The sequence below is a fragment of the Canis lupus genome, chromosome 1 (genome assembly GCF_011100685.1).
Source record: "Canis lupus familiaris isolate Mischka breed German Shepherd chromosome 1, alternate assembly UU_Cfam_GSD_1.0, whole genome shotgun sequence".
NCBI lineage: Eukaryota > Metazoa > Chordata > Mammalia > Carnivora > Canidae > Canis > Canis lupus.
This window is the reverse complement of record NC_049222.1, coordinates 95754475-95780577: the sequence shown is the minus strand read 5'-3', so window position 1 is coordinate 95780577 and position 26103 is coordinate 95754475. Positions and strand designations below refer to the sequence as shown.

The 26103-nt window shown below is 43.0% G+C and overlaps 1 protein-coding gene across 4 annotated transcripts in view; it reads right to left on the bottom strand.

Moving 5' to 3' along the window:
• Positions 1-5071: 5071 nt before the first annotated feature.
• SPTLC1 (serine palmitoyltransferase long chain base subunit 1) overlaps positions 5072-26103 on the bottom strand; it is a 65040-nt gene continuing 44008 nt past the window's right edge. For 3 of the 4 annotated variants that reach the window (XM_038527291.1, XM_038527293.1, XM_038527294.1), the window contains 3 exons: positions 24899-25016; positions 21945-22018; positions 18958-20374 (listed from right to left, as the gene is read on the bottom strand). In XM_038527291.1, the coding sequence (XP_038383219.1) occupies positions 20281-20374; positions 21945-22018; positions 24899-25016 (286 nt within the window). In that variant the 3' untranslated portion in view covers positions 18958-20280. Of the gene's footprint in view, positions 5335-18957; positions 20375-21944; positions 22019-24898; positions 25017-26103 lie in introns of those variants that run through there. The other variant, XM_038527292.1, reaches the window with a different exon arrangement.

Genomic DNA, 26103 nt, shown 5'->3' with positions numbered 1-26103 from the left:
TCAGATCACACAGCAGTGGGTTCCATCTCGATAAGAACACAGAATGCAACCCTCACCTGCCCAAACCACAGGGTGTGAGAAGTTATTTGCAACAGAGAACGAGGGAACAGAGAACGAGGGAATTGTATTGGAATACGAAAGAAAGCTTACACATCAGAAAGGGAAGAGACAACAAGGTATAGAAAATGAATGGAAAAAAAAAAAAGAAAATGAATGGACGGTTCCTATAAGAAATCCACATGACCACTAAGTCTGGATAAATGCTCAGCTCACTGGTAGCATCAAGAAGTGCAAATTAAAACCACAACAAGACATGACTGAATATCCATCACAAGTCCTGGTGAGGACAGAGGGAAGCGGGGGTTCATTCTACAACAGGTGATTGACAGGTCTTTCTGAGCTCCAAAGATATCCTCTCACTCACTACCTCCTAACTTCCCACACTGCTGCTGAGAAGGCCTATGCTACTGTTATTTCTGATTATTTGCATGTGTATTTTAAGATGCTTTGGGTAGCAAGCAACTGTAGGGGAGAGAAAAACTTTTCATCCACTCTCTTATGTTCTTGGGACTACGGTTTACAGCTTTAATCTACAAAGATGGGTTAATAGGACAAAAGGCACACAGACTTTATTTGATGTTAATCTTAATTTTTATATCTACAGGAGGCTCTTCCTGGAAAAGAAGTAAACACCCAAGGAGGTGGATAGACCTGGAGGCTTATACGTGATCAATTATATATGTGATTTATATGTGATAAATTGCACAGACACAATGAGACAGAGGAAACAGGTTTGGGCTTCGAGTAGCAGTAATTTATGGGAAGGTAATGGTACGGAGGAATGTACTAGAAGATAAAGGTTATTATTATTTTTTTATAATTTTTTTCAAGCCATCGGAGTTTATTTATTTATTTTTAATTTATTTATGATAGTCACAGAGAGAGAGAGAGAGAGAGAGGCAAAGACATAGGCAGAGGGAGAAGCAGGCTCCATGCACCAGGAGCCCAACATGGGATTTGATCCCGGGTCTCCAGGATCGTGCCCTGGGCCAAAGGCAGGCGCTAAACGGCTGCGCCAGCCAGGGATCCCAGATAAAGGTTATTTAGTAAGGTCTGTTTATGTAGACTCATGGTGGTGCCAGTTCTACCTCCAGTCATAAATGTTTTTCCTCCCTTGCTGCCACAGTAGGAGGGTCACCTTCACAAAGGCAAATTCATGCCCTATTTTTAGGAAGATAGCGGGAGGATAGAGAGCTTTTCCTACATCTGCAGCTTGTTAATTGCTTTCAGCTTCAAAATAACCCTTATGCATATTTGGGGTGTCACATTCCAATCCTTCCCAGAACATAGTATCTGTCTAAAAATGACATGAGTACCTTGACTGTTCCCTTAGCAGGCGGTCTGGAAGGAAGCAATCCTGAGGTTGGTTTGGCACTTCTCCATGCTCATCTAGGGCCCAGGCGCCTTCCAGCAATCCGCTCTTCCATCGCTGGCACGTCAGCCATGGTGCTCTTCGCTGGGATGAGATGGTTGCATCAGCTCCAAACCTCACAGTCTGAGTCACAAGGAAGGAGCAATAAGATGAAGCCAGCCTCAGCAGATGTGCTCCTCTATTTCCTTGCTCAGCACCTAGCCAAGGGGCCCTGGATGACCGTGCTGGGCCCCGTCATGCCTCCCCCCGCAGGAATAGCCATACCGCAGGCCTCCAATCTGGGTTCTACAAATTCCCCCAGAAAGAGGGGAGGGCTGCTTGGCAGACATCTGCGGCATCTGTTACATTAGTGGATCCGTGGGGTTTTTTTCCCCTCTGTGAAAGCTTAGGATTATCAGTTCTCTCTGGTGTTTAGGGTGGAAGTAGAGAACTCTGAGTCCCATATTCTTTAATTCAGCCTTGGCTAAAACATTCGGCTGAAGCAGAAGCATTTAATGAGAAACACTGAGAAAATGGGGATCTGCTAAAACAGGTACTTTTGAAAAGAACAACCCTGTGCTAGACAGTAGATATTTTTTAGATAGATAAGAAAATAGATGTTTCCCTGGACAAACCTGTTAAATCTACTGTATCTGGGGATCCCTGGGTGGCTCAGTGGTTTAGCACTGCCTTCTGCCCAGGGCGTGATCCTGGAGACTCAGGATCAAGTCCCACATTGGGCTCCCTGTAGGGAGCCTGCTTCTCCCTCTGCCTGTGTCTGTCTCTGTCTCTCTCTCTCTCTCTCTCTCTGTGTCTGTGATGAATAAATAAATAAAAATCTTTTTTTTTAAAAATCTACATGTATCTGAGCAGCATAAAGTTAAGCTCTGGCTAAGTCTTTGTGATGAGAAGTATAAGGAGCTTTCTTGGAATATTTATCGTGTTGTGTTAACAGTTCTATGCACTGTTTTCTTGTAACCTTTCTTGTAACCAGAGTGTGTTTGCCACGAGATAGTCCAAGTTTTCAGGTTAATTTGGTATAGATAATGGTGTTTGTTCACTTTAAGTTCTAAACTACGTTTCTTATTGGAGGCTAACTTTACTCGCAACCGTGGTGACTCAGTTCGATTAACTCAGCCTCTGTAGAACGGTTGTGTGGGTCCTTAAGTTAAAGTTAGAACCATAGCTCAAGGCACAACCTTTTATGAATACTTATTTATTTATAACTTCAACAGATTAACCTTGAAACACAATTCAGAGACTCAACCTGTTATGATATGTGAGGTTTCATGATGATGTGCTTTGCCATAGCTCCGTGAAACTCATTTTCTGAGGTGTTCAATGGGCTTCTTTGATAGGGGAAACTCATGTCTCTGGTTTGGGGAAATGTCTGTATATTCATTTTGGAGGAGTGAGAAGCCTGGGTTATTTATCCATTTATCCATTGATCACTGCAGAAGGTCCAACATCTAACTAATAGTTAAGCTTTCAGTTTATTTAACAATATGTGTCCAGAGTGCCTGGCTGGCTCAGTGGGTAGAGCATGTGACTCTTGATCTTGGGGTTATGGGTTCAAGCCCCATGTCGTACGTAGAAATTACTTAAAAATCAAATCTTAAAAAAACCAAAAATACATTTCTGTTCTTTTATTCTATGCCTCCTGTTAATCAGATATTGTGCCTCCTAGAATGATTCTCTACTTTCCTTACATTTTTCTCTGTATTTTCCATGGCTCTATCGCCTTAGCCCAATAGGACCTTAATGTCATCTTTCACTCCACCTTCTGAACTTGTAAAAAATTTAACTTAGGCTATTTTTGGCCTCTGATGATTATTCTCAATTCATGATGCAGAATTTTCTATTTCTGATGGTATCCAACAACAGGGGCATGTGTGGTATTTGGGTGTGCAAGTGTGTGTGTGTGTGTGTGTGTGTGTAATTCTTTACTTGTATGGTCTGTTTTGTGTGCTCAAATGTTTTGGTTTCTCCCACAATGGTAATGCTTGTCTATGTTCACACTGAAGAGTAGGTGCTAAGAAGTGGGCCCACAGGGTGTGTGACGGGAGCTTGGGTCTGGTGGGCCCGCTGGAGTGCTTGGCCAAGAGCCAGCACTTTCACTCCCATGTCAGCACCTGAAGGCCTCTCTTCCAAAGAAGGTCCTAGGAGGGGTGGCACAGGGCCGGAAGAGTCTCCCTGCCAGAAATCTAGAGGCAAATAGGGCAAATATGCTGGGCAGACCTGCCATCTGGTTACTCCGTCCAGGAGGAGCTTGCCACCCTCAGCTGTCAGTTCCTTGGGGATCTACCTCGGTGGCAGGGAGCCCCTTCCCCCTCAGCCCCGTCCAATGCCCAATGGAGGTGAGCACCTGGCGTCTCTGTTTGGGGCTGAACCTAAGCAGCACAGCCAGGCCTGCTCACTGTGCCATGAGTGACCAGTGTCACCTAAGGTATCTGGAAAATGCTGAGTTCTCTTTTGAAAACCTGTCACAGCAGTTGCAGCAGACACTGTTGATGCCACATTTCCCTGGAGCTCATGTTCACAGACCCACGACCCCTCCTGCAAACACCGTGGCCATAGGAGCTTGGGTGGGTGAGGACATGTTGGAGAGCAGCCACCAGCCCCAGAATGAGCAGTAGTGGTGGTAGCTGACCACCCTTCTGACTCACCAAGTGGCAACTGGGAAGTCTCCAGCAGGACCGAGCCCCAGTGGCTCACAGCAGGACACTCTTGTGGATGCCTGCCGTTCCTTGGAGCTAAGTCAGTGCTTTGGCTTTCCCTCCAGACACCTCCTGGGATTGTCTCCCAGATACACTTGTGTCACTTTAATCCTCACTTTAGAGCCTGGATCTGAGGGACTCAGATGCAGCCAGTCAGCACCAGGCCAGACCCTTGCATGCACTCTCTTGATCAGAGCTGGCCATAAGCACTCACTGTGGGCATCCATTCTGATTTGCCATCTTAAGTGGGATGAGCATCCTATCACCTCTGCCCCTGTGGGGTCTTCGCACAGCATGGAGAAGCAGGTGCTTCCACCTCGTTTCACACAAGGGGAAACTGAGGCTCAAAATGTTGCCTCAGGTTATACAGCCAAGAAACTGGGAGGCTGTTACCAGAATCCTCTCTCCCTGACTCTCAAGTCCTGTGTCCTCAATGTGGGAGTGTTTGCTCCGCACAGGAACCAAATGAAAAGTCATTCAGAAACCAGGCCCCAGGAATCTCAGTAATGTTCCCAACACTATAAACACCTATTCGATAACAAATAAATTAGTTTCCCTCCCTTTGTGGTTTAGAGAAAGCATTATTGATGCACGGAAGGGAAAAAACAAATGTCATCGCTTGAACGGGAAAACAATCCCAAATTTAGGAGGAGAATTTGTGAGCACAGGACACAAAGCATGTTGCAGAGTGGGGGTTAGAAGGCATGGGAGATTCAAGGGTCCTTTGGGAAATTATTGGTTTCCCAAGATTCTATCTTTCAGGGCAATTTTTGGTTCGTGCTGGAGTGGCTGCGTGATAGACTGGAGGATAGAGCGTGCATAGGGCCCTGGCATCACAAGTGGGTCTGGGTGACACCCCGGCTCTGAGGGTCTGTATGTTTTCTCCTCTGTAAGGACATTTTGTGGGGGTTCCTGGGAGGTGCATCTTTGAAACACAACACCGCAGATGCTAAGATTCTTTACTCCTGGGTGACGTTAAGCTAAGACATGCGGAGAGAAAGAAGTGGACCCATCGGGGTCATCCTGCTGTGTGTGTGTGTGGGAATGAAGCTCTGCATTTGGATCTTCCTGGTGCAGAATCTCTTCCCCAAACAGTTGTTGTAAAGCTCTTTCCAAACATCAAAACAAGCTGTTCATCTTTGCGGCATGAGTGTCCATGGAGTTTGTTTCGATGAAGCTACCCAAGGAGTGGCTGTGTGACTGTTTCTGAAACAACATAGAAGAGGGAATACAGATGGTCAGTAAGCTCTTCAGATGTGAAATGGATTGTTTTCTTTCTCTTTGCACCAGATTCTGATCCTGAAAAATAAACTTTCAGATATAAACATTCCGGAAATAGGAAAACTGGATATAATAGCTGCTGAAAAGTCGGTTAAAGCCCAATCTTACCCACTCTTGTTTGAATACAGATGCAGTGGAGGACGGGAGACCGCCTGGTTTTGAACTCCTGGCCACAGGGGCCGCAAAGGCAGCAAAGCCCATGAGACAAAGCGGGTAGGGAGCTACACAGCTGCCCACAGGCATCCCAGAGCACACTAGCCACATTATTAGTGGTAGGTTATTTTGGATGGTTCTTTTTTTAAAATCCATTTAATAAATATGCACCGAAAAGCCTACTTAGTGTCATTTACGCTTCTGAGGAAGACATTTGATACAAATAAAGTGCTCCAGGGTTGATTTACCTTTGGCATGAAAGCCATCATCGCTGATGAAGCATAAAGGGTGGCATTCTATAAGCTGATCAAGGCAGCGCTGAAACAACAAAGCCAAGAATTACCGTACACGTTCGCTGCCAGGTATTTGGAGCGCATGCTAATTTCCCGCATCATCTTGGGATGCCAGGTCTGGCTGCAGTAGCAGCTCCATCGAGGGGGGGATGCCAGCACCCCACAACCTAATTTAAAATAATCAAGTCCAGATGCTGGTGCCAAAAAAGAGGTTTGCACCATTCACCACCATGACCTAGATCATATTTCAAAAGTGTCAAATCAAAGCTGTCCCACCAAAGCCTGATTTCTTTTTTTTTTTCAAAACTCTCTCTCTGTAAGAGAGAAAGTGGGGTATCCGCTGGGGAGTCAAAGATTTACAAAAACAAAACCTACGGGTGTTATGCTTTGTGAAACACACCCTGTGCAGTGAATATCTCGCTATGGAATTATTTACTGCCTCATTAACATGTTTTCGTTTAAAAAGCCACATCTGAGAGGCATCATAATGTTGATGGAGAAGAGGGAGCATGCGCTGAAGGGAGCTCGTTGAAATCTCAATATTTTAGAGGTTTTAAAAAATGCTGACATTCTATCATGTTAATCCAGTGCTGTTGAGAGTAAAATTTTAAAAATCTTCTCATTTTTCTATGTTAAATGTTGGTCTCCTTTCCTGAAGAAAGACTCTGGCTAAGAGTTGTCTTTTGAGTCCTTATACTAAGTATGTCTGGATCCTGAATAAAGCAAGCTTTTTGCTTTTTTGAAAAGCAAAAAGGCGTATGATCCTCAAGGTTAGATAAATACCTATATACAGACAGAGAGATGGATGGACTGAAGGGTAGATGAACAGAGATATAAGCAGGTAGTATCAGCTTTTGGAGAATAACACTCTCCTACCTTCAGATTAGTGTTCAATGAATGGGTTTCTGCTCAGAAAGGTGCAGCCTACAAACTCCAGGAAGCATTCTTGAGTACTCTTGTCCAAGTACTCCAGAGAATGGGGCTCTGTCTCAAAATGGCTTCAGAATCCTGAAGTTATTATTATTATTTTTTAATAGAGATAATTCTAAAGCATAGTACTTTTTTTAAGATTTTATTTATTTACTCATGAGAGACACACAGAGAGGCAGAGACACAGGCAGAGGGAGAAGCAGGCTCCATGCAGGGAGCCTGACGTGGAACTCGATACCGGGTCTCCAGGATCATGCCCTGGACTGAAGGAGGCACCAAACCGCTGAGCCTCCCGGGCTGCCCAGGATCCTGAAGTTAGATTATGAAAACTCCACTCACTCGTTCATTCAACCAGTAATCACTCGAATGGCTGCTCTGTGCGAGGGCAGTGGCTCTTGTGGCTATGGATTTCAAGTGGTTCATTCCAGTTTCCATTTTGCAAAACCTTAAATGGTACTTCTAGCTTCAGAACAAGAACTCATAGGGACGTCTGGGTGGCTCAGAGGTTGAGCATCTGCCTTTGGCTCAGAGCGTGATCCCACGGTCCGAGGATTGAGTCCCACATCAGGCTCCCTGCATGGAGCCTGCTTCTCCTTCTGCCTATGTCTCTGCCTGCCTCTCTCTCTCTGTGTCTCTCACGAATAAATAAATTAAATCTTTTAAAAAAAAAAGGAAAAGAAAAGAACAAGAATGCATAAATTCACTTATCCACCTCCTCTCTCCCAAATACAACTAAATAGCCTGGAAATAATCAGACAGAGAATGGCAAAAGGACTCTGAAAGTGGAAAAGAAGAGGGGGACTGGTTGGAGACCTCAGGTCTTCAGGTGTGGTCATGTGCTGAGGGCTTTGAGCTCCTATATGCCCCACATGGGTGCCAAAGAGGCCTGAAACCTGGAACTGCCAATGGCAGAGACAAGTAAATAAGAAAGGCCTGGTGGAAGAACTGGGCAAGGAGGAGCCCAACAGAGCCCAGATGGAGGCTACTAACCAACTTCGGGGACACAGCAGGGAGCCCAATTTGCCTTCAAAGCCCCACTGGGCTGACACAACCCTGACTCTGCACTCAGGAACTGCTCGGGAATGCTGCTGACCCTCCAGGGAGCAGCATCAGCACAGCCCAGCAACTCTGTGCTCAGCACCTGTGGCAGGAGAAGACCCAGGCCCAGAGGCTTAAGCCCTTCCATGGCAGAAGGCGGTCTAGTAACATAGATGGTCCAACCTTTCAGACAGCAACAGCGGGGGTGGAGTGAGAACCCCAGAAGTGCCAGAAGAATGAGGCTGGCCAGCAGCACTGTAAAGCTCTAATACTAACCTGTCACTGAACCACAGCCTACAGAAGTGGGTCAGAACCTAGACAGTAAATGTAAAGGGGACACTTTCACTGCTAAAATATAAGATTTAAGTAGCATTGAGTCCCCTAACACAATAACCAAAATGTCTGGGATACAATAAAAATTCATTCATCATACCAACAATCAGGAAAACTACCCTGTGAGAAAGAAAAATCACTGGATACCAATATTGAAGTGAAAGGATGTTGAAATTATTTGCCAAGGATTTTAAAACAGTGTAATTAAGAATGTTTCAATAAATAATGACAAATTCTCTTGAGAAAAATGGAAAAATAAAAAATCTCTGCAAAGAAATAGAAGTTATAAAAACTCATTGAATGAATTCAATAGTAGAATGGAGAGGACTTTGGATAGAATCCATGAACTTGAAGACAGATCAATGGAGTTTATTCTGTCTGAGTAAAACACAGAAAATAACCTTAAAAAAAAATGAATGGAGTCTCAGGGATCTGTGAAACAGATGTCTAACTAAGTATCCAAAATATCCAACATTTATCATCTGAGTTCCAGAAAAAGAGAAAGAAGGTGTGGCTAGCTGACAACTTCCCAAATTTGGCAAAAGACATAATACTACAGATTTAAGAATCTGGGGGAAATCCAAATTGGATAAACTCAAAGAAATCCAAACAAAGACATGTCATCATTATTAAATTTTTAAAAAACTAAAGACAAAAAAAAATCTTAAAAACCAGGGAGAAGTGATGCATTACTTGTACTGGGACACTGAATTAATAACACCAGATTTCTTTCCTGAAACCATCAAGGCCAGAAGTCGGTGGTACATTTTTCTAGACATAAAAGAAAAGATCTGTCAACCATGTATCCTGGCAAAACTATCCTTAAAAAATTAGGGGGAAATAGACTTCTCAGATGAAGGAAATTTAAAGAATTTGGTGCTAGCATACCTACATTTAAAGGTTGGTAAAGGAAAACCCCCAAACACTAAAAAAGAAAAAAAGAAAGTTACCGATTGAATTGTGCCCACTCATTCCTATGTTGAAGCCCAACCTCCAATGAGATGGTTTTTGGAGATAAGAACTTTAAGGAGGTACCTAAGTTAATAAGCAAGGCTCTAAGGATGGGGTCCTCCTCTGATAGGACCAACAAGAAGAGGAAGAGACCCAGGGCATGTGCACATAGAAGCCATTTGAGGACATGGGCGGGGTGGGGGGGGGGGGCGGGTAGCCTATGAACCAAGGAGAGAGGCCTCAGGAGAAACAACGCCTCCCAATATCTCTCACCTTGGACTTGCAGCCTCCAGAACTGTGAGGGATGCACTTCTGCTCCTTAAGCCCCCAGGCCGTAGGATGTCTAATAGCAGCCTGAGCAGAGTAAAGCAGAGAATGACAACAGACAGATGGTAGGACCTACAGAGGAGAAGACAAGGACAGTGGAATGAGAAGACAGAGGCAGGCAAACCTAACAGACTGTTCTTCCCCTCTTGAGTTTAAGTATACTTTATATTTGAAGCCAAAATTATAACACCATTTGATGTGGTGCTCAGTGCATGCAGGGGAAAACACTTAAGACAATTATATTTAAGAAGTGGGGAGAGTCAAAGATCTAAATGGAGGTAAGGCTTCTACACTCAGGGTAAAACACTGATAGAGCACAGGTGGTGGGGTATCACAGCGGTATCGGGTCACAGGGCAACTGGCAGTAAAGTTACACAAAGCGATATATAAAAAAAAGTTATAAATAAAGAAGAATCTAATGCTGAATAATGGTCAAGTAACTCACAAGAAGGCAAGCAAAACAAAAACAAAGACAAAAAACCCCGCAGAGGAATGAAAAAAAGAGGACAAATAGAAAACAAAACACTAAAATGGCAGACTTAAGCTCTAATATAAATGACTATTTTAAATAGTAGTAGGATAAATATACCAGTTAAAAGACAGAGACCAGTTGTTCTTCAGTAAAGCTGGAAAAAATTAAGAATGCAGAAAGGTTGAGATAGCGTGGGTAACACACATGACTCAATCACTTGCAGTCTATGAGAAACATGACTTCACAATAACACCATAGATACGTAGGAAAGAAAAGGATGGCAAAGCTGTATCATGCAAATGTGAATTAGAAAAGAAGCAAGAGCGACTATAATAACACCAAAGAAAGTAAGCTTCAGAGCAAAAAAAAAAAGTTATTTAGGAACAAAAGAGGGCATCACAGAATGATAAAGGCTCAGTCAACCCACTAAGATCCAGCAATCCTAAGTTTAGGTATAGCACACAGCAAAGTTTCAAGTTTTTCCACGGAGCAAAAACTGGTGAAGAAAGAAACAGACACACTCACGGTTGTAGCTGGGGATTTCAAAACCCAGCCTGCAGTGTTTGCTAGAACTATTAGAGATAAAACCAGCAAGGCTGCAACAAACAACGCCACAGCCCACTGGGTTTGCCTGACATTACGGAATACTCCACCCGGTAACAGGAGGATACATACCGTAGGCAAGTCTCAGGGAACACTCACTGTGAAGAAAGGCCATTTCCTTGGTCATACAACAAACCTTAGCCAATCTGAAAGAATTTAAATTGTACAGAGTGTGTTTTCTAACCAGAACAGAATCAAATTAGAAAACAGTAAGTGAAAGACGACAGAACCATCTCCAAATTCTTGGAAATTCAGTAACACTTCTAAATAATTTGTGGGGCAAAACAGAAGTCTCAAAGGAAACTGAAAAATAAATGAATGAAGGTGAATGAACATTGAAATGAAATTGAAAATACAACATCAAAGCTTGTGGGGTTCAGCCAATATGGTGTTTACATTAGAAAATAAATGTTTACGTTACATTAGAAAAGAGAAAATATATCAATCAGTAATCTAAATCCCCAGCTCAAGAGGCTGGAAAAAGAAGAGAAAGGAAAAGTACAGCAACTAAAAGCAAGCAGAAAGAATGAATTTTTTTTTAAAGGGCAGAAATTAATGAAAATAAAAGCATGAAAATGAGAGAATTAGTGAAAACAACAAACATATTTGTCAAAAAAGTCAATAAAATTGACAAACCCTAAGCTCAACTGACAAGGATAAAAAGAGAGTAGAGACAAATCACCAGTGTCAAAATGAAGGAAGGGCACCACAAAGGATCCTGCAGACATTATAAATCATACATTTGTCACACGTGTCAGAAATTTGACAACTCAGAAGAAATGGACTAATTCCTTGAAAACCACAAACTACCAAAACCCAACAAGATAAAACAGATACATGACTAATCCTATAACGTCGAAAGAATCGAATCTGTAATTTAAAAGTTCCCGAAGAAAGATATTTCCAGGTTCCAGATGTTTTCATATAGAGAATTTCTCCAGCATTTAAAGAATTAACATCAATTTTACAAAATGTCTGCCAGTGAAGAAAAGAGGGAGGGAACACCTCCCAATTCATTGTATGAGGTCATCGTTACCTTGATACCACGGTACAAACAGGGCGTGCATAAAAATAAAGCTATACATCAACCTCTCTCATGAATTTAGATGTATAAATCCTCAACAAATATTAGCAAAGTGAGTCCAGTGATGTATTAAAACAATTGTACATCATGACCACGTCATCCCCACCAAGAATGCAAGGCTAGTTCGACATTTGAAAATCAACCAGGGCAATCCATCATACCAAGAGGCCAAATCACTTGCGCGTCTATCTCTGTCTTGATGTCTGCTTCCCAGAGGATCCAAACTCCATTCATTCGCTGAGGGCTATAATACCAAAAATCCCACAGCAACTTAAGTTGAGAAATGTAACACAGACACTTTAGATGGGTTTTCTTTATGATTAATTATAAGATAGGAATGCCCAGTGCCACTGCCACCATTTAATCTTGTTCTGGAGATCCAGGGCCATGTTGTAACAGAAGGAAAGGAAGTAAGCAGTACGATGAACATCTACCCAGAGAAAAACCAAAAGAACCACCAAACTGCGTTGACCCTTGAACAATAGGAGGATTAGGGACAAAGACACCCATGCAGCAGAAAATCCCCGTGTAACTTCTGACCCCCCCCCAAACTTAACTACTTGATAGCCTACTGTTGACCAGAAGCCTTACCGATAACACAGCTGATTAACACATATTTTGTATATTATGTGTGTGATAGACTGCATTTTGACAGTAAAGTAAGCTAGAGAAAAGAAAACGTTATTAAGAAAATTATAGGAAAAATACATTTACAGTATTCTGCTGTATTTACTGGGAAAAAAAATCTACGTAGAAGAGGACCCGCGCACTTCAAATCCATGTTGTTTAAAGGTCAACTGTGTCAGAACACAATGTTCCAGACCAACTTACAAAGGATTCAATGGTCTTGTGCTCGCTTCAGCAGCACACATGCTAAAATTAGAAAAATACGGCGATTAGCCTGGGCCCCATGCAGGATGACACTCTAGTGAAGTGTTCCATGCTCTTATTAAGGAGGGCCCTTGTGATGAGCTCCGTGTGTTGTACGTTAAGTGTTGAGTCACTAAATTCTACACCTGAGGGCAGCCCGGGTGGCTCAGCGGTTTGGCTCCGCCTTTGGCCTAGGGCGTGATCCTGGAGACCCAGGATTGAGTCCCTTGTCAGGATCCCTGCATGGAGCCTGCTTCTCCCTCTGCCTGTGTCTCTGCCTCTCTCTCTCTCTCTCATGAATAAATAAATAAAATCTTAAAAAAAAATGCAGGCTTCTGTTCAATGAGAGAGCTAAGATACAAATGGTAGATATTTAACAGCACAGCTGCGTGAAACTATATGGGGTTGGTGCCTCACACAAACCAGGAGCTCCTAGAAAAATAAACCAGAGAAAGGAGTGTGTAAACCACATAGAAAAATGGGGAAAGGATACATACAAAACATTTTCAAAATAGGAGATCCTAATGACGACCTCAGGGTGATAAATGAGGAAATGGGGCCATAACATATATTTAGACAGATGTTTTATTCTCCAGAAGGAACAAAGGGGAAATGCTTTCGGTGGTTGCCTCCTCAGAGTGTGGCTGAGTGTGGGAACTGTTGGGGTGGGAAATCCTTCTATACAATTTGATTTTTTTAACCATATACACGTTTTGCTTTGCTGATTTTTTTAAATTTAATTTTTTAAAAGTAGGCTCCACACCCAGCATGGAGCAAAAAGCAGGGCTCTAACTCATGACCCTGACGTAAAGACCTGAGCTGAGATCAATAGTTGGACACTTAACCGACTGGGTCCTCCAGGCACCCCGGACATTTTTAAATTTTAAGAGAAAAGGAGCTAACAGCCAATACCCTTATCCACATCTTTCAGAAAGTTAAGTATTTCACCCAAGAATCACCTAGGCCAAAAGAGTTTCATAAGAATGAAAATTTAAGGATATACTTCCCCAAATGATGGCAACCTATTATCATTCTTGGGATTATATATAATCAAGAAACAGAGGTAGCACAATGAAGCTGTGATCTCGCATAAGAAGCTGTATGAGGGATCCCTGGGTGGCGCAGCGGTTTAGCGCCTGCCTTTGCCCCAGGGCGCGATCCTGGAGACCCGGGATCGAATCCCACGTCAGGCTCCCAGTGCATGGAGCCTGCTTCTCCCTCTGCCTGTGTCTCTGCCTCTCTCTCTCTCTGTGACTATCATAAATAAATAAAACTTAAAAAATAAAAAATAAAAAAAAAATAAAAAAAAAGAAGCTGTATGATTTGGCGGTTTCTTCACTTAGCAGAATGTTTTTGTCTTTGAGATTCATCTATATTGTTTTTTATTTTTTTAAGATTTTATTTATCTATTCATGAGAGACACACAGAGAGAGGCAGAGACACAGGTAGAGGGAGAAGCAGGCTCCCTGTGGAGAGCCCGACATGGGACTCGATCCCAGGACCCCAGGACCATGACCTGGGCCAAAGGCAGTGCTAAACCACTGAGCCACCCGGGCTGCCCGAGATTCATCAATGTTGTAACACGTTAGCTTATTTAATTGCTGACCTGTACTCCGCTGTATGGATATACCATCTTTTCGATGTTCATCAGTTGGCAGTCGTTTGGATGGATTCCAGTTTGGGTCTATATGACTAATGCTGCTATCAACATTCACGTACGAGTGTTTGCATGAGCAGGTGTTTTCATTTCATAGAGAAAAGTTACGCTTCTTAGAAAACTGCCACAGTTTCTCCAAAGTAGTCGCACCATTTTACATTTTCACCAGAAATGTATGAGGTTTTCATTTTTTTCCTCTATCTTGTCAATGGCTGGTATGACCTTTTTTATTATACTCATTCTAGTGGGTGTCAGGGGCTATGTTGGAAGTTTCGATTTGTGTTTTTCTAATGATTAATGATGTTGAATATATTTTCATGAGCTTTTATAGACACTAAATGGCTCCTGGTGGCATCTTTTTCACCATTTTTTAAATCTAGTTTTTAAAAATTATTTTTATATACATGGATACGCATCCTTTATTATATATGATTTGCAATATTTTCTTACAGTCTGTGGCTTGTCTTCATTTCCTTCATTCTGTCCTTTGAAGAGCAAATTTAAAACATTTTAAAGCATTTTCTTGAGAGAGAGAGAGAGAGAGCACGCACAGGGAGTGTATAGAGAGAGAGAGGGAGAGAGAGAAAATTTTAAGCAGGCTCCACACCCAGCACGAGGTTCAATCTCCTATCCCCAAGATCACCACCTGAGCTAAAATCAGGAGTCGGATGCTTAACCAACTGAGCCACCCAGGGGCCCTTGCAAATTCAGAAAAATTTTAATGAAGCTTATCAATGTCTTTCTTTGGCTTATGCTTTTCATGTTGTACATAAGGTATCTTTGCCTAACCAAGGATTTACAAAGATTTTCTCCTAGGCCTTCTCCTAGAAGCTTTATAATGTAGCCTGTTATTTAGGCTTCTGGCCCATTATGAGTTGATTTTTATATATCGTGTGAGGTAAGGGTTTATTTTAAATAAAGGTGTCATAAAGGCAACACTCCATCCATGTCTCTGGGGGGAATCTGTTCCTGGAACAGATTCTGGTGGTTGCTGGGCTTCCTCCACCTGTCTTCATACAGCCTTCTTCTCTGGAGTGATCTCCTCTGCGTCTAAGGGTCATCTCCTTTTGCCTCTATCTTAGGACATGTGTGATGGCCTTTAGGGAGTGCCCCCCATTATAACTCCTGGCAATCACGGGCAGCCCCGGTGGCTCAGCGGTTTGGCGCCGCCTTTGGCCTAGGGCGTGATCCTGGAGACCCGGGATTGAGTCCCATGTCGGGCTCCCTGCATGGAGCCTGCTTCTCCCTCTGCCTCTGCCTCCCTCTCTAATAAATAAATAAAATCTTTTGAAAAAATAATTCCTGGAAACCTCATTTTAAAATCCTTAACTTCATCACAGCTGTACAGATTCCCTTTTCCAGATAAGGTGATATGATACAAGTTCCATGGATCAGAACTCAATTCTTTGGGTGGCCCATTATCTGATCTAATACGATACCCAATTTCTCTCAGCAACATTTTTTTTTTTTTTTTGCAACATTTGTTTTGAAAAGACTATCCTTTTCCCTTTGAATTAGCACTCTGGCATTGTTGAAAATCAACTGACCATAAATGTAAGGGTTTCTTCCCGAACTGTCAAATCTGTTCCATTGATACATCCTTGCATTGGCACTATCTTGTCTTGCTAACTGTAGTATTAGGGTAAATTTTAGAAACTAAGTAGTGTAAATCATTCAACTTGATTCTTCTTTTAAAAAACTGTTTTGCTATTATAGGTCTCTGTTTTCATATCAATTTTAGGATCAGCTTATTGATTTCTGCATAAAGATCTGTGGAAATTTTGTTAAGAACTGTATTGAATCTATAAATCAATGTGGGAAATCTTCCCATCTATGAACATGGAATATCTCTCCACTTTTGAATCTTCCTCTGTTTCTTATGACAGTATTTTATAATTTTTATACTTTTCAGTGTATAAGTCTTACACTTTTTGTTACAATTATTTATTTTAATGCTACCATTCATGGAATTGTTTCCTTAATTTCATTTCAGATTACTTGTTGCTAATAAACAGAATACAATTCATTTTTTTAAAAAGATTTTATTTGAGAGAGAGCACAAACGGGGAGAGGGAGAAGCAGACTCCTTGCTGAGCAGGGAGCCTGATGCAGGGCTCCAGCTCAGGACTCCCAGGATCATGCCCTGAGGTAAAGGCAGATGCTTAATCCACTGAGTCACCTAGGCACCTCCAATTCATTTTTGTGTATTGATTTGATACCTTCTGATCGTGCTAAATGCATTTTTACTATAGTTCTTTAAGAGATGCCTTAAGATTTTTTTTTTCTTTTTTTTTTTTTAAACATTTTATTCATTCATAGAGACGCAGAGAGAGAGAGAGAGGCAGAGGGAGAAGCAGGCACCATGCAGAGAGCCTGACGTGGGACCAGATCCAGGGTCTCCAGGATCACACCCCGGGCTGCAGGCGGCGCTAAGCCGCTGCGCCACCGGGGCTGCCCAAGATTTTCTATATATAGTGTCATCTGCAAATAAATTTATTTCATTTTTTTCCAATCTAATTCCTTTCCCCCACACTTATTACACAGGCAATAATTTTCTCCCTTAAAATTGTGACTAGGAGTTAGGACTTTCTAAACCCATGTTCAGGAGGGAAATTATATGTAGCTTTTTCTTGTGATTTGTCTGGCTTTGGTATCACAGATACCAAATAGAATGGACAGATGTTCCCATCTCCATTTTTTTCTGAAAGAAATTTGTGAATAATTGGTATTACTTGTTTTTTAAATGTTTGACAGAATTTACTAGTAAAGCCATCTGGATCTGGACATTTTTGTGGGAAGATTTGGAATTATTAAATCAATGTATTTGTTATACTTCCATTCAGATTTTTGTAATTTGTTAACTGTGTCTTCCTTGGAGTTCATTCACATCATTTGTCTAATTTGTTGGTACAAACTTGTAACATTCTCTTACAATCTTTTTAATTTCTGTGGGGATGGTAGCAATGTTACCCCACTATGTCCTGGGTTTGGTAACTTGTGTCTTTTCTGTTACTTCCTTGGCCAGTTCAGCAAGGTTTTGCCAATAGTTTAATTTCCTCTATTTTTGTTTCCTATTTCATTGATTTCCTCTCTATTCCTTCTTTCAGGCTTAGTTTGCTCTCCTTTTTCCAGTTTCTGACAGTGGAAGACTAGGTTATCAATTGGAAACCTTTTTTCTGATATGGCATTTAAAGTTACACATTTCCTTCTAACTCCTGCTTTAGCTTATAATTTTGTCACTCTATTTAACCAGTTCAGAGCATTTAAGAAGCCTCCTTTGTGATTCTTCTTTGATCCATGAGTTATTTAGGGTTTTTCCAGTTTTCTTTTGTGACTCTCTTAGTTGTGTTGTGGAGAACATATACTTTTTATTATTTCAATCTTTTAGAATTTGTGACTTGTTTTACAGCCAGTATATAGTTTACCCTGAAAACTTTCATGGGCAGTTGAGAAGACTATGTTCTGGAGTTTTCGAGTAGAACGTTCTACAAATGTAGGCAGGTTTGATCAAGTTGGTTAACAGTGCTCTTTAGGCCTTCTTTATATACTAATTTTCTTACTGGTTGTTCTATCAGTTATTTAGAGTGGCCTTTTTCAAAGTTCCAACTATTACTCTTAAATTATCTATTTTTTCAATTATGACAGTTTTGCCTTATGTATTTTAAGGAGTCTCTTTTTAGGAGCATATATGTTTATAATTATCATTTTCCCTATGCACTGACAATTTTATTGTTTTGAAATATCTCTATGTCTGTAGTAATCTTTTTCGTCTTAAAAATCCATTATTATTATTTTTTTTAAGATTTTTATTTATTTATTCATGAGAGAGAGAGAGAGAGAGAGGCAGAGACACAGGCAGAGGGAGAAGCAGGCTCCATGCAGAGAGCCGGACGTGGGAGTCGATCCCGGGTCTCCAAGATCAGGCCCTGGGCTGAAGGTGGCGCTAAACTGCTGAGCCACTCGGGCTGCCCTTATTTTACAGATTTAAAGATGCACCTTTTCCACACACATTTATATTTCTGATATTGAAAGGTATCCTCCAACTGGCATATTACATTTCCGTAGTACATAAAACAAATGCACACGGTCTCATTAGTGAAATTCTAGATTTGAAACAATGCTCTTTCCTATCCCAACTTGTTCAGAGCCCCACATTTCCTGAGTTGGAAGCTAGCTATAGACGACAGAAGGGGAGCAGTCATTTGGTTCTTCCCACCCCTGTGGGAAACCAGTCCCCAAATGGTTTCCATGCTGCTTGCCCCAGCCAGGTCATGAACAGAGCCTTATAGAACCTTCTCACTGCTTCTCAGAGAAATGTGTGCCCTGCTTCAGATTTGAGAGTTTTCTCTCAGTGTTCTGCCTCAGTTTTATATAACTTTATTGTTCCGAGCATATTGTTTTTGTGGTGTATGTCACTGGATGTTGCTGTGTAGTTTTAATAGAAAGACGTTAGTTTTATTTCGGTCAAAATGCTGATGTGTCCCAAGGGCTCAAGTTGTTTCCACCATCTTTTCCAGAAGCTTCTGTCATTTTTAAAACATAGCAGTGAATATCTAGATGTTGAAATGTTGATTCAGAAAATATTATAAAAATAGCTGAAAAGTTGCTATCACCACCTGCTAATAATGAAAACAACGGCTCAACCATCTGTGTAGTAATAGTGGCCGAGGCCCACGCCAGTAGGAACCCAGGGAATTCCAAATACTATACACTGAAGAAAGGTACTAAGAAATTTAATTATTTCCTAAACACAGACACCAAGATTACTCTTCTATGTATGCAGATAAGTTAAAATCAAGAGACTATTCTGTTGAATAGATTACACATGCAAATAGACTGATTGTCAGGAATGTGGGTTTATTTCATTAAAAAATAAAGCAAAAAGATTCATCCCCCCAAGAGTACTGTACCCTTTAAAGCAGCAGCAATCACAAGGCACATATGTATGAAATACCTCAAGCAAAATAGAAACAAAATGTTAAAAAATATGTTATTTAAAAAGATGTTGGAAGACCATTTGTTAATATGAACATAGACTGTAAAAATGGCATTCTTAAACATATTTTTTAGAAGTTTTATTCCTTCACCTTTACTAAGAGAAGAAACAATGATGTAATATTTACGTACTACCTTGTGGCACAGAGCACAAACGTTTACACCACCTAACCTGGTTTGCTAAAGAAAAAACAGCTAAAGTACAGCTTAAAAACTTTATTTTTAGTGTGTTCACATTTTTAGATATTTGAAATTCATAAGCTAAAAAGTTATTTTCCTTAGCTTAGAAAAAGACTGTAGTTATATGTCCTTAGGCAAACCCAGTCCACAAAAGGAATACATTCAAGATATTTTAAAATATCAAGGACATGATTTCTATTCTAGCTAGGATCATCACAGTAACCCTCTTCCTAAAACAGATTAGAAGTCAACACATAAATGTGAAGGTCAATTATATTAAAATAAAGTAGCATTTGATTTAAATTATTGCTCACTTAGGAAATACAATGACTATTCATTCTCTGGTCATGGCTGTTAAGATTACGTATTAAGAAATGGTGTAACATCAATATTTAGTGTATATAAAAATTCTAGGATTCAAATATATTATAATGAAAAGTTCATCATAATCACACAAAAAGTGTTTCCTTAAATATTAGCCACCACTGAGTTGCACGGAACGAAGGCTGAAAAAGATGCGGTTGAATTAACTCCTCGAAAACAGGTTTTGTGTCCTAGATGGCGAAGTGTTCCTCCAAGCTCTAGTGCTGCAGAGACATTATTCTAGGAAACGTTAAGGAGTGCTTACACACTCTTTACTATTAGAGGGAGGAAGATAAACTGAAGCTCCGTTTTTAAACAAAAAAAGAATATAAAATACTAGTATAATAAAACATTTAAATAGTACTAAATCTCACAATTTAAATACTAGTTATATGCTGTCATTAGTTTTCTTCTTTAAAAAATCAGTTCCTGGGCTTTTAGATTTGTTTTCTTTTTAAAAGTAACCAGCATCCTCCTCGTGGTTGGGCACCAAGTCCATACCCATGCTGCCCGGTGGCCACCCCTCCAGGTACCCGCAGGCCTCTCCTAGGTCACAAGGAAGTGACACAGAGGCCTGTGCGTGTGCCTTGTGGCAGCTGCCCACCGGGCGCTAAGACCCAGCCTAAAGCAGCACAGCCTGGGCCACCTCCTTGATCGTGCGCGCGGCTCTCTCCAGTTCTTCATCTGTTTGTTCCACTGTGACCACAACCCTGATGCTGGGAAATAAGGACACAGAAAACCGTCAGAGGGGCGAGTCTATGGCAGCTGTATCTGAAGTCAAGTTCTACTGGAATATGGCCCCACCCATCAGCGGGCCTACTGTCTAAAGCCACTTCCTCGCCGCGCAGCAGAGTTGGATGGTTGTGGCCAGGACCCTCCGTCCCAGAGCCTGGACACTGGCCAGTGACAGACGTCTGCCGCTCCCAGCCCCACTGGTGGGAACCTGGGGGTGGAGCTCTGCCCAGGGGTGCTGGGACCCCCGCCCTCTACATCATCTACTGCTCGGGCAGCACTAGGCCCTAAGCTGCAGTTCAACATTTCTCAAATCAAGGAGTGTGTGTGTGCCTACACTCATACTTACAATTCAGTAAGTCATGTGGAAGTTCTGTACTACTTTGAGGCAAGGCAGAAATTTTTAAGTTTTTAGGAAACTGAAGACAAAAACGATCAGCTTGACAGGGCAGTTCTACCTCTCTTCTCCCAGGCCCCTCTGCAAAAGTCGGTAGCATCCGTTGGACATGTTCACAGAGCTGTGCCAGGTGGCACACAGAGCCCTGCGGGCACAAAGCAAGTGTGGCCCCTGTTCTCCCACAACACAGGATTACACCTTCGCCTGGGTGCGATCAGGAATGCGAGGGCAGGATCTTTAGGGCGTCTCTGAGCCGCTGCCAGTGGTCTGCCGCCAGAATCCCGGCCTGGCCCTCCATGTGTGCATGGTGCTCGGGACCCCAGGGCCTTCCCTGTTCTCCAGGGCCCTCTCGTGCATTCCCTCTAAGCTTGTGCTCTGGCTCCCCAGAGGCAGTTGAGGGTCCCCATCCCACTGCGCAGCCTGCAAGAAGGCGGTATCGACGAGTCTGACATACCTGATCTTTCGGGCTCGCCTTAAGCTTCACCTGCTCTTGGAAGCCTGAGTCCCTTCCAGCCCGGAATGACTTGCGCCCTCCTCCTGGGACTCACCGACCTTGTGCTATGACCCTGAGCACTTCGTGTTCTGGGTGTCTACCCACTTCGACTACACTTTAAGTGCTGATGAACAAGCATCAATTTTCAATCAAGAGTCCAAGTACCCTCCTCCTGTGTATGGCTTCTTGAACCTCTCTAGATTTTCCCCACTGTTGCTGTTTTCCTCTGGATGGTTTGTAAGTGTTTGCCAGATGCGGTACCAAACGGCCTCCAGCCGGCAGTGGGGTAAACACCACCACCCAGATGTGCCCCTCGCACCAGATGGCCGTCGTGGCAGATGTGGCTGGACCGGCGCGTGCACCTCACGGCCTTAGCAAACCTCTGCCGATCAGAACTGCGGCCATCCCAGTTCAGTCCTGGGATCTCAGACACTTCTCTGAGTTAACTGGGAGGGTACAGCGAGTCCTGGTGGGGCTTTAGAGTTAACAATTTTAAAATGGCTGGTTTAAGAGGAAAAAACATGATGCACTAGACTTTAGTATAGTACATACTCTTCCTTATCCTATGATAGTCTTTCAAACGTTTTCAGAACAGAATGTATTTTATACAGAATTCTGAAAGAAGGAAAAACAAAAGTCAGGTCACATTTTAACGTCCACCAACCTTGGAGGAGGGAGGCACTTCTCTTCTTTCTCCAGGTAGCGTGCCTGAGTTAATGCGATGCTTCTGTCCATGCACTGTATGAAGAAGAGGGACACATTTGCAAGCTTGGTGGCAGACACTGTGCTCACTACGACAGGAAGGTAATCTGAAATGCTATCCTTAACGGCAGCATTAATTCATTTTTGCAGTTACAGCTGCGAGAAGGCAATACCGAAGATGGTAATACCAGGACAGTCCCCAGCAGCACCAAGTGGCACAGATGTGCGGCGGCGGCCCTTGCTCTGCACTGCCCAGGGCCACTGCCGCAAACCGTGTGGCTGCCAGGCACCTTGAGACAGGGGTAGTGCCACCGAGACTGAACTTTTAATTTTACTCAATTTAAATAGTCACACATAGCTAGGAGTTTCATTTTAAACAAAGTAGTAGTAAGACACAGGGAAATAGTACCAGCAAAGCCCTGGAAACTAACCAAAAGTTGAACTTAATAGTAACACCAGGATAGACAAAGGGCTCACACTTCAAATGTTAACAATTCCTCTGATTTCCATGGGCTACCTTCGAGCAGGTGCTACCAGGCTAAAAGAGTCTGGTGTCCCCCCATAATTTGCATAGCTTTTCCATACATTAACCATTTGTCAATATTTAAAAAAAAAATTAAAACATCTCTATCAAAATAAAGTATAAAAATCAGATTGAAGTAATGGTTTATCAGGTTTTGTTTGTTTGTTTTTTTTTTTTTAGATGATGAAAATGTTTTGGAATGAGGTGGGTGTACTCAAAACTACTCAACTGTATTATCTTAAGAGGGTGAAGTTTTTGGTATATAAATTATATTTACAACAGCATAAGTCAGAGCAAGGGACTCATAAAAGTAAGGAACAAGTATTCCCAGTGCTGGGCAGTGAGGTGTCTGCTTAGAGGGCCCCAACGTCCGTCGCTGGGCTGCGTTCCTGCTGCTAAAAAACAGCACACAGAAAACAACAGCAGGCGACAATGACAGACTTCTACTGATGCTACATCTGGAGTGTACTTGGAGAACCTAACTCCTCCTGAAAACATCTGGACTGGCTCTGTTCCTAGGTCTGGCTAAGAATTGTTATAAACCATCGTTCAGTTTATAAAAACAGTGTCTTGTCAAGCAACAAGAACTTGGCAAGAGCTCTGAGTTCTGCAAAGCTCACACGAGAGTCTCTGCACCGCAACCGTCTCCTCAGATACTGACCAGGGTGTGAAGCAGAGCTGGAGATGAGGACACAAAGACACTGTAAGACTTCTGTTCTTTGCATAAACGCAGTTTCCAGGCTGTATTTTGTCCCTGCCTGGAGCCCCTGCTCCCTGATTCAGCTCTCACAAGGACTTCTTGGAGACGGTCAACCTTGGGCCGGGGCCCAGATCTGGCATCCATGAGCTGTGCAAACTTTCGCCTTCTCTTCTGTTCTGAGGACAATTTGCACAAGTGCGGCCTGCATATCCGATGCTTCTCTAACTTGCCCTCTTCAGTGTCTCTGGTACAAGTAGAAGGAAGACCCTACTGCTGCGATCTCTCGAGGAAAGAGCGGAGGGCGAGGTCATGTGGAATAATCGCCCTGGCAGCCAGGGATGGCCTGGGTCTCGTGGCGTGGAGCAATGCAGGGGGCTGTCTTGAGGGGGGTGGAAGGAGACTGAGGTTGGAGGGCAATGGTGATGGGACTTGCGGCTCCAAGAGGCTGCTCTACAGCAGCTAGTGTCCGGGACCCTAATGGGCAATCTGCTTAGCGCACAAGCTGTGCTGTCACACGAAGCCAGTATGATCGCTCTTTTACTGCTGTGTCCATTTAGCTTGTATTTAATTTATAAACTGTTTTGGTGCCACGTCTGTGTAAGAACCCTAACCACAAGGATGCTGTATTTTCTTTTACGTCTCTACACACTTACGTGACATTATAGTAAAAACACTGAGGTGATAAAAGCGCCGGTGGGGTGTTTCTTCCTTTGAAAGGAGTCTCTTTTTGTGCTTGCAGAGCTGTACCCAAGGGACGTGTGTGGCACCTCTGCACTCAGAAGGTGTCGAGACTCACTCCAGCCAGACTGCCCATGATTCACACATTCACTTAGTGAGGAATCTCAGGGTCTGGGTTTGGTTTTGTTTTATAAGACGACTGACTCCAGAAGGCCACAAGCTGCTTGAAGCTCTCTCTCCACTATCTGTCCCCCCAGGTGATGCAGTTCACACACCGTAGGAGGCAGGATGCTAGAGCAAGCTGTGTAGCAGAGGCCAGTGTTGCCTGGTCTCCTCGTGGAGCAGCCATGTGACTGGGGAGAGCGGCCTAACCCGCTGGCCACAGCTGGACAAAGGCACACGACAGATGACAGCCATCACCCTGATGCCTGGAGCATGGCCTCAGAGCAAGAGCCCCTGGAAGGAGCCATCAGGACAAGCCTCCTTTCATCCTTGTGTGCATGCTAGCATTCTGGAGGAGTCTCGTCAAGGTAGGGCTGCCCCGGCACAGGCTCATCGAGCTGCCACATCCACGCCTCTCTGAGGAGGAGGAGGAGGAGCTGTGTGGAGGCAGGGGAGGGGGGGGGCACTAGGAAACACAGCTCTACCAAGCACAGAGGGGCAAGTGGTCCTCCCCAGGGAGGCATATCTTAGTCAATAGCTAAGGTACAATTAGTAGTAAGATCACTTTCAGGAGATTAGCATGTTTAAATCAACCTCCAAATTAGGCCTGGGAAAGATACGGTCTTTCTTCCTTTCTGGTAATAAGAGTATTGTGACTGGTCTCTGGGCTATGCTGGGGGTTCACCTGGAGAGCTGTCTAGGGCTGTGTGTGATCGTTACTCATAATGTCAACCTGGCCCACACGTATGAAAGCCTGGGTTTGGAAATGCTAAGCGAATGGGTTTTCTGGAAGGCTAAGTATTTAGACATTTCAGCACTGTGTGGATTAAGGGTAGAAGAACTACATACTTACATGATTTACAATCTCCTGAAGTAGTTTAACATCTTTTTCTCGAGACCCAGTGCTGTCTTTTAGCTGCAGGTGAAATGCTGGAGAAAGGGACTCCCCCACCACTTTTAACCCAGAAATGCTGAAAGGAAACACACACACATGCAAGCGTAAGTCCCTTCTAGGCACAATGATATCCCACGTCTAAGTAGTTGTATGAAGTCTGCATTAATGAGTGGAACAGAGGCTTGTGGCTTTTCTGGGCAGAATCATCCAGTGACTCCAGTCCTGACAGAGACAGCAGAAATCCAGCTCTCTGGGTAGGGCTCGCTCATCTAGGATGCACCTGCAAGGCCACTTCTGTGAGTGTGGCTGTGCAGGTGCTCCCTGTCCTGGTGGACAGCTCTGGCTCACACTGCACAGAAGATGAGAGTCATCCCCAGGCTCCCACCAGGAGGCCTGCAGGCTGCTCCCTCCCTCCATAGCCCACAGGCCCCCTCCTCAACCGCCTCCTCTCCATCTTCTGCAATGGCCAATAAGCCAGGTCCCAGCCTGAGGACTGCCTCCTGGGGCCTCCCTCCCAAACCATTCCCCTAGAGAAGCATCTACACCATGGTTTCCTATTACTGTTTCCTTCATGACCACTTATTATTGATACTGTTCCCTTGTTCATTATCTCAGTCTTTAGTTATATCTCGCCTTTCATAAATTATGCTCATATTGTATAGTTAGTTCCCTTATTTGGATGTTTACTGTTCAGTTTTACTTGAATTATGATTATTTTCATCTTTCTTAGGATTAACAGAACAGACATCTGCTTCTCAGGGAGGGAAGGGAGACTTCTTTAGGAGTGAAATCCTGTATTTTCAAATGATTTTTATAGATGTCATGAGAATTGCAGGTCAGGTTCATTTAAAGTCCATTTTTATCTGATACGATTAATAGTTTGATTTCTGACTTATCTCCTAGGCTACAAATGGTGACACATGACTTTGAAATTGAGCTAATAAGCACTTTTAAATTTTTTAAACATTTAAAAAAAGATTTTATTTGAGAGAGAGAGAGAACACAAGCTGGGGGGGAGGGGCAGAGAGAGAAGCAGACTCTCTGCAGAGTAGGGAGCCTGACTTGGGGCTCTATTCCAGGACCTTGGGATCATGACCTGAGTTGAAGGCAGACACTTAACTGACTGAGCCACCCAGGCGCCCCTAAGCTAAACATTTTAGATA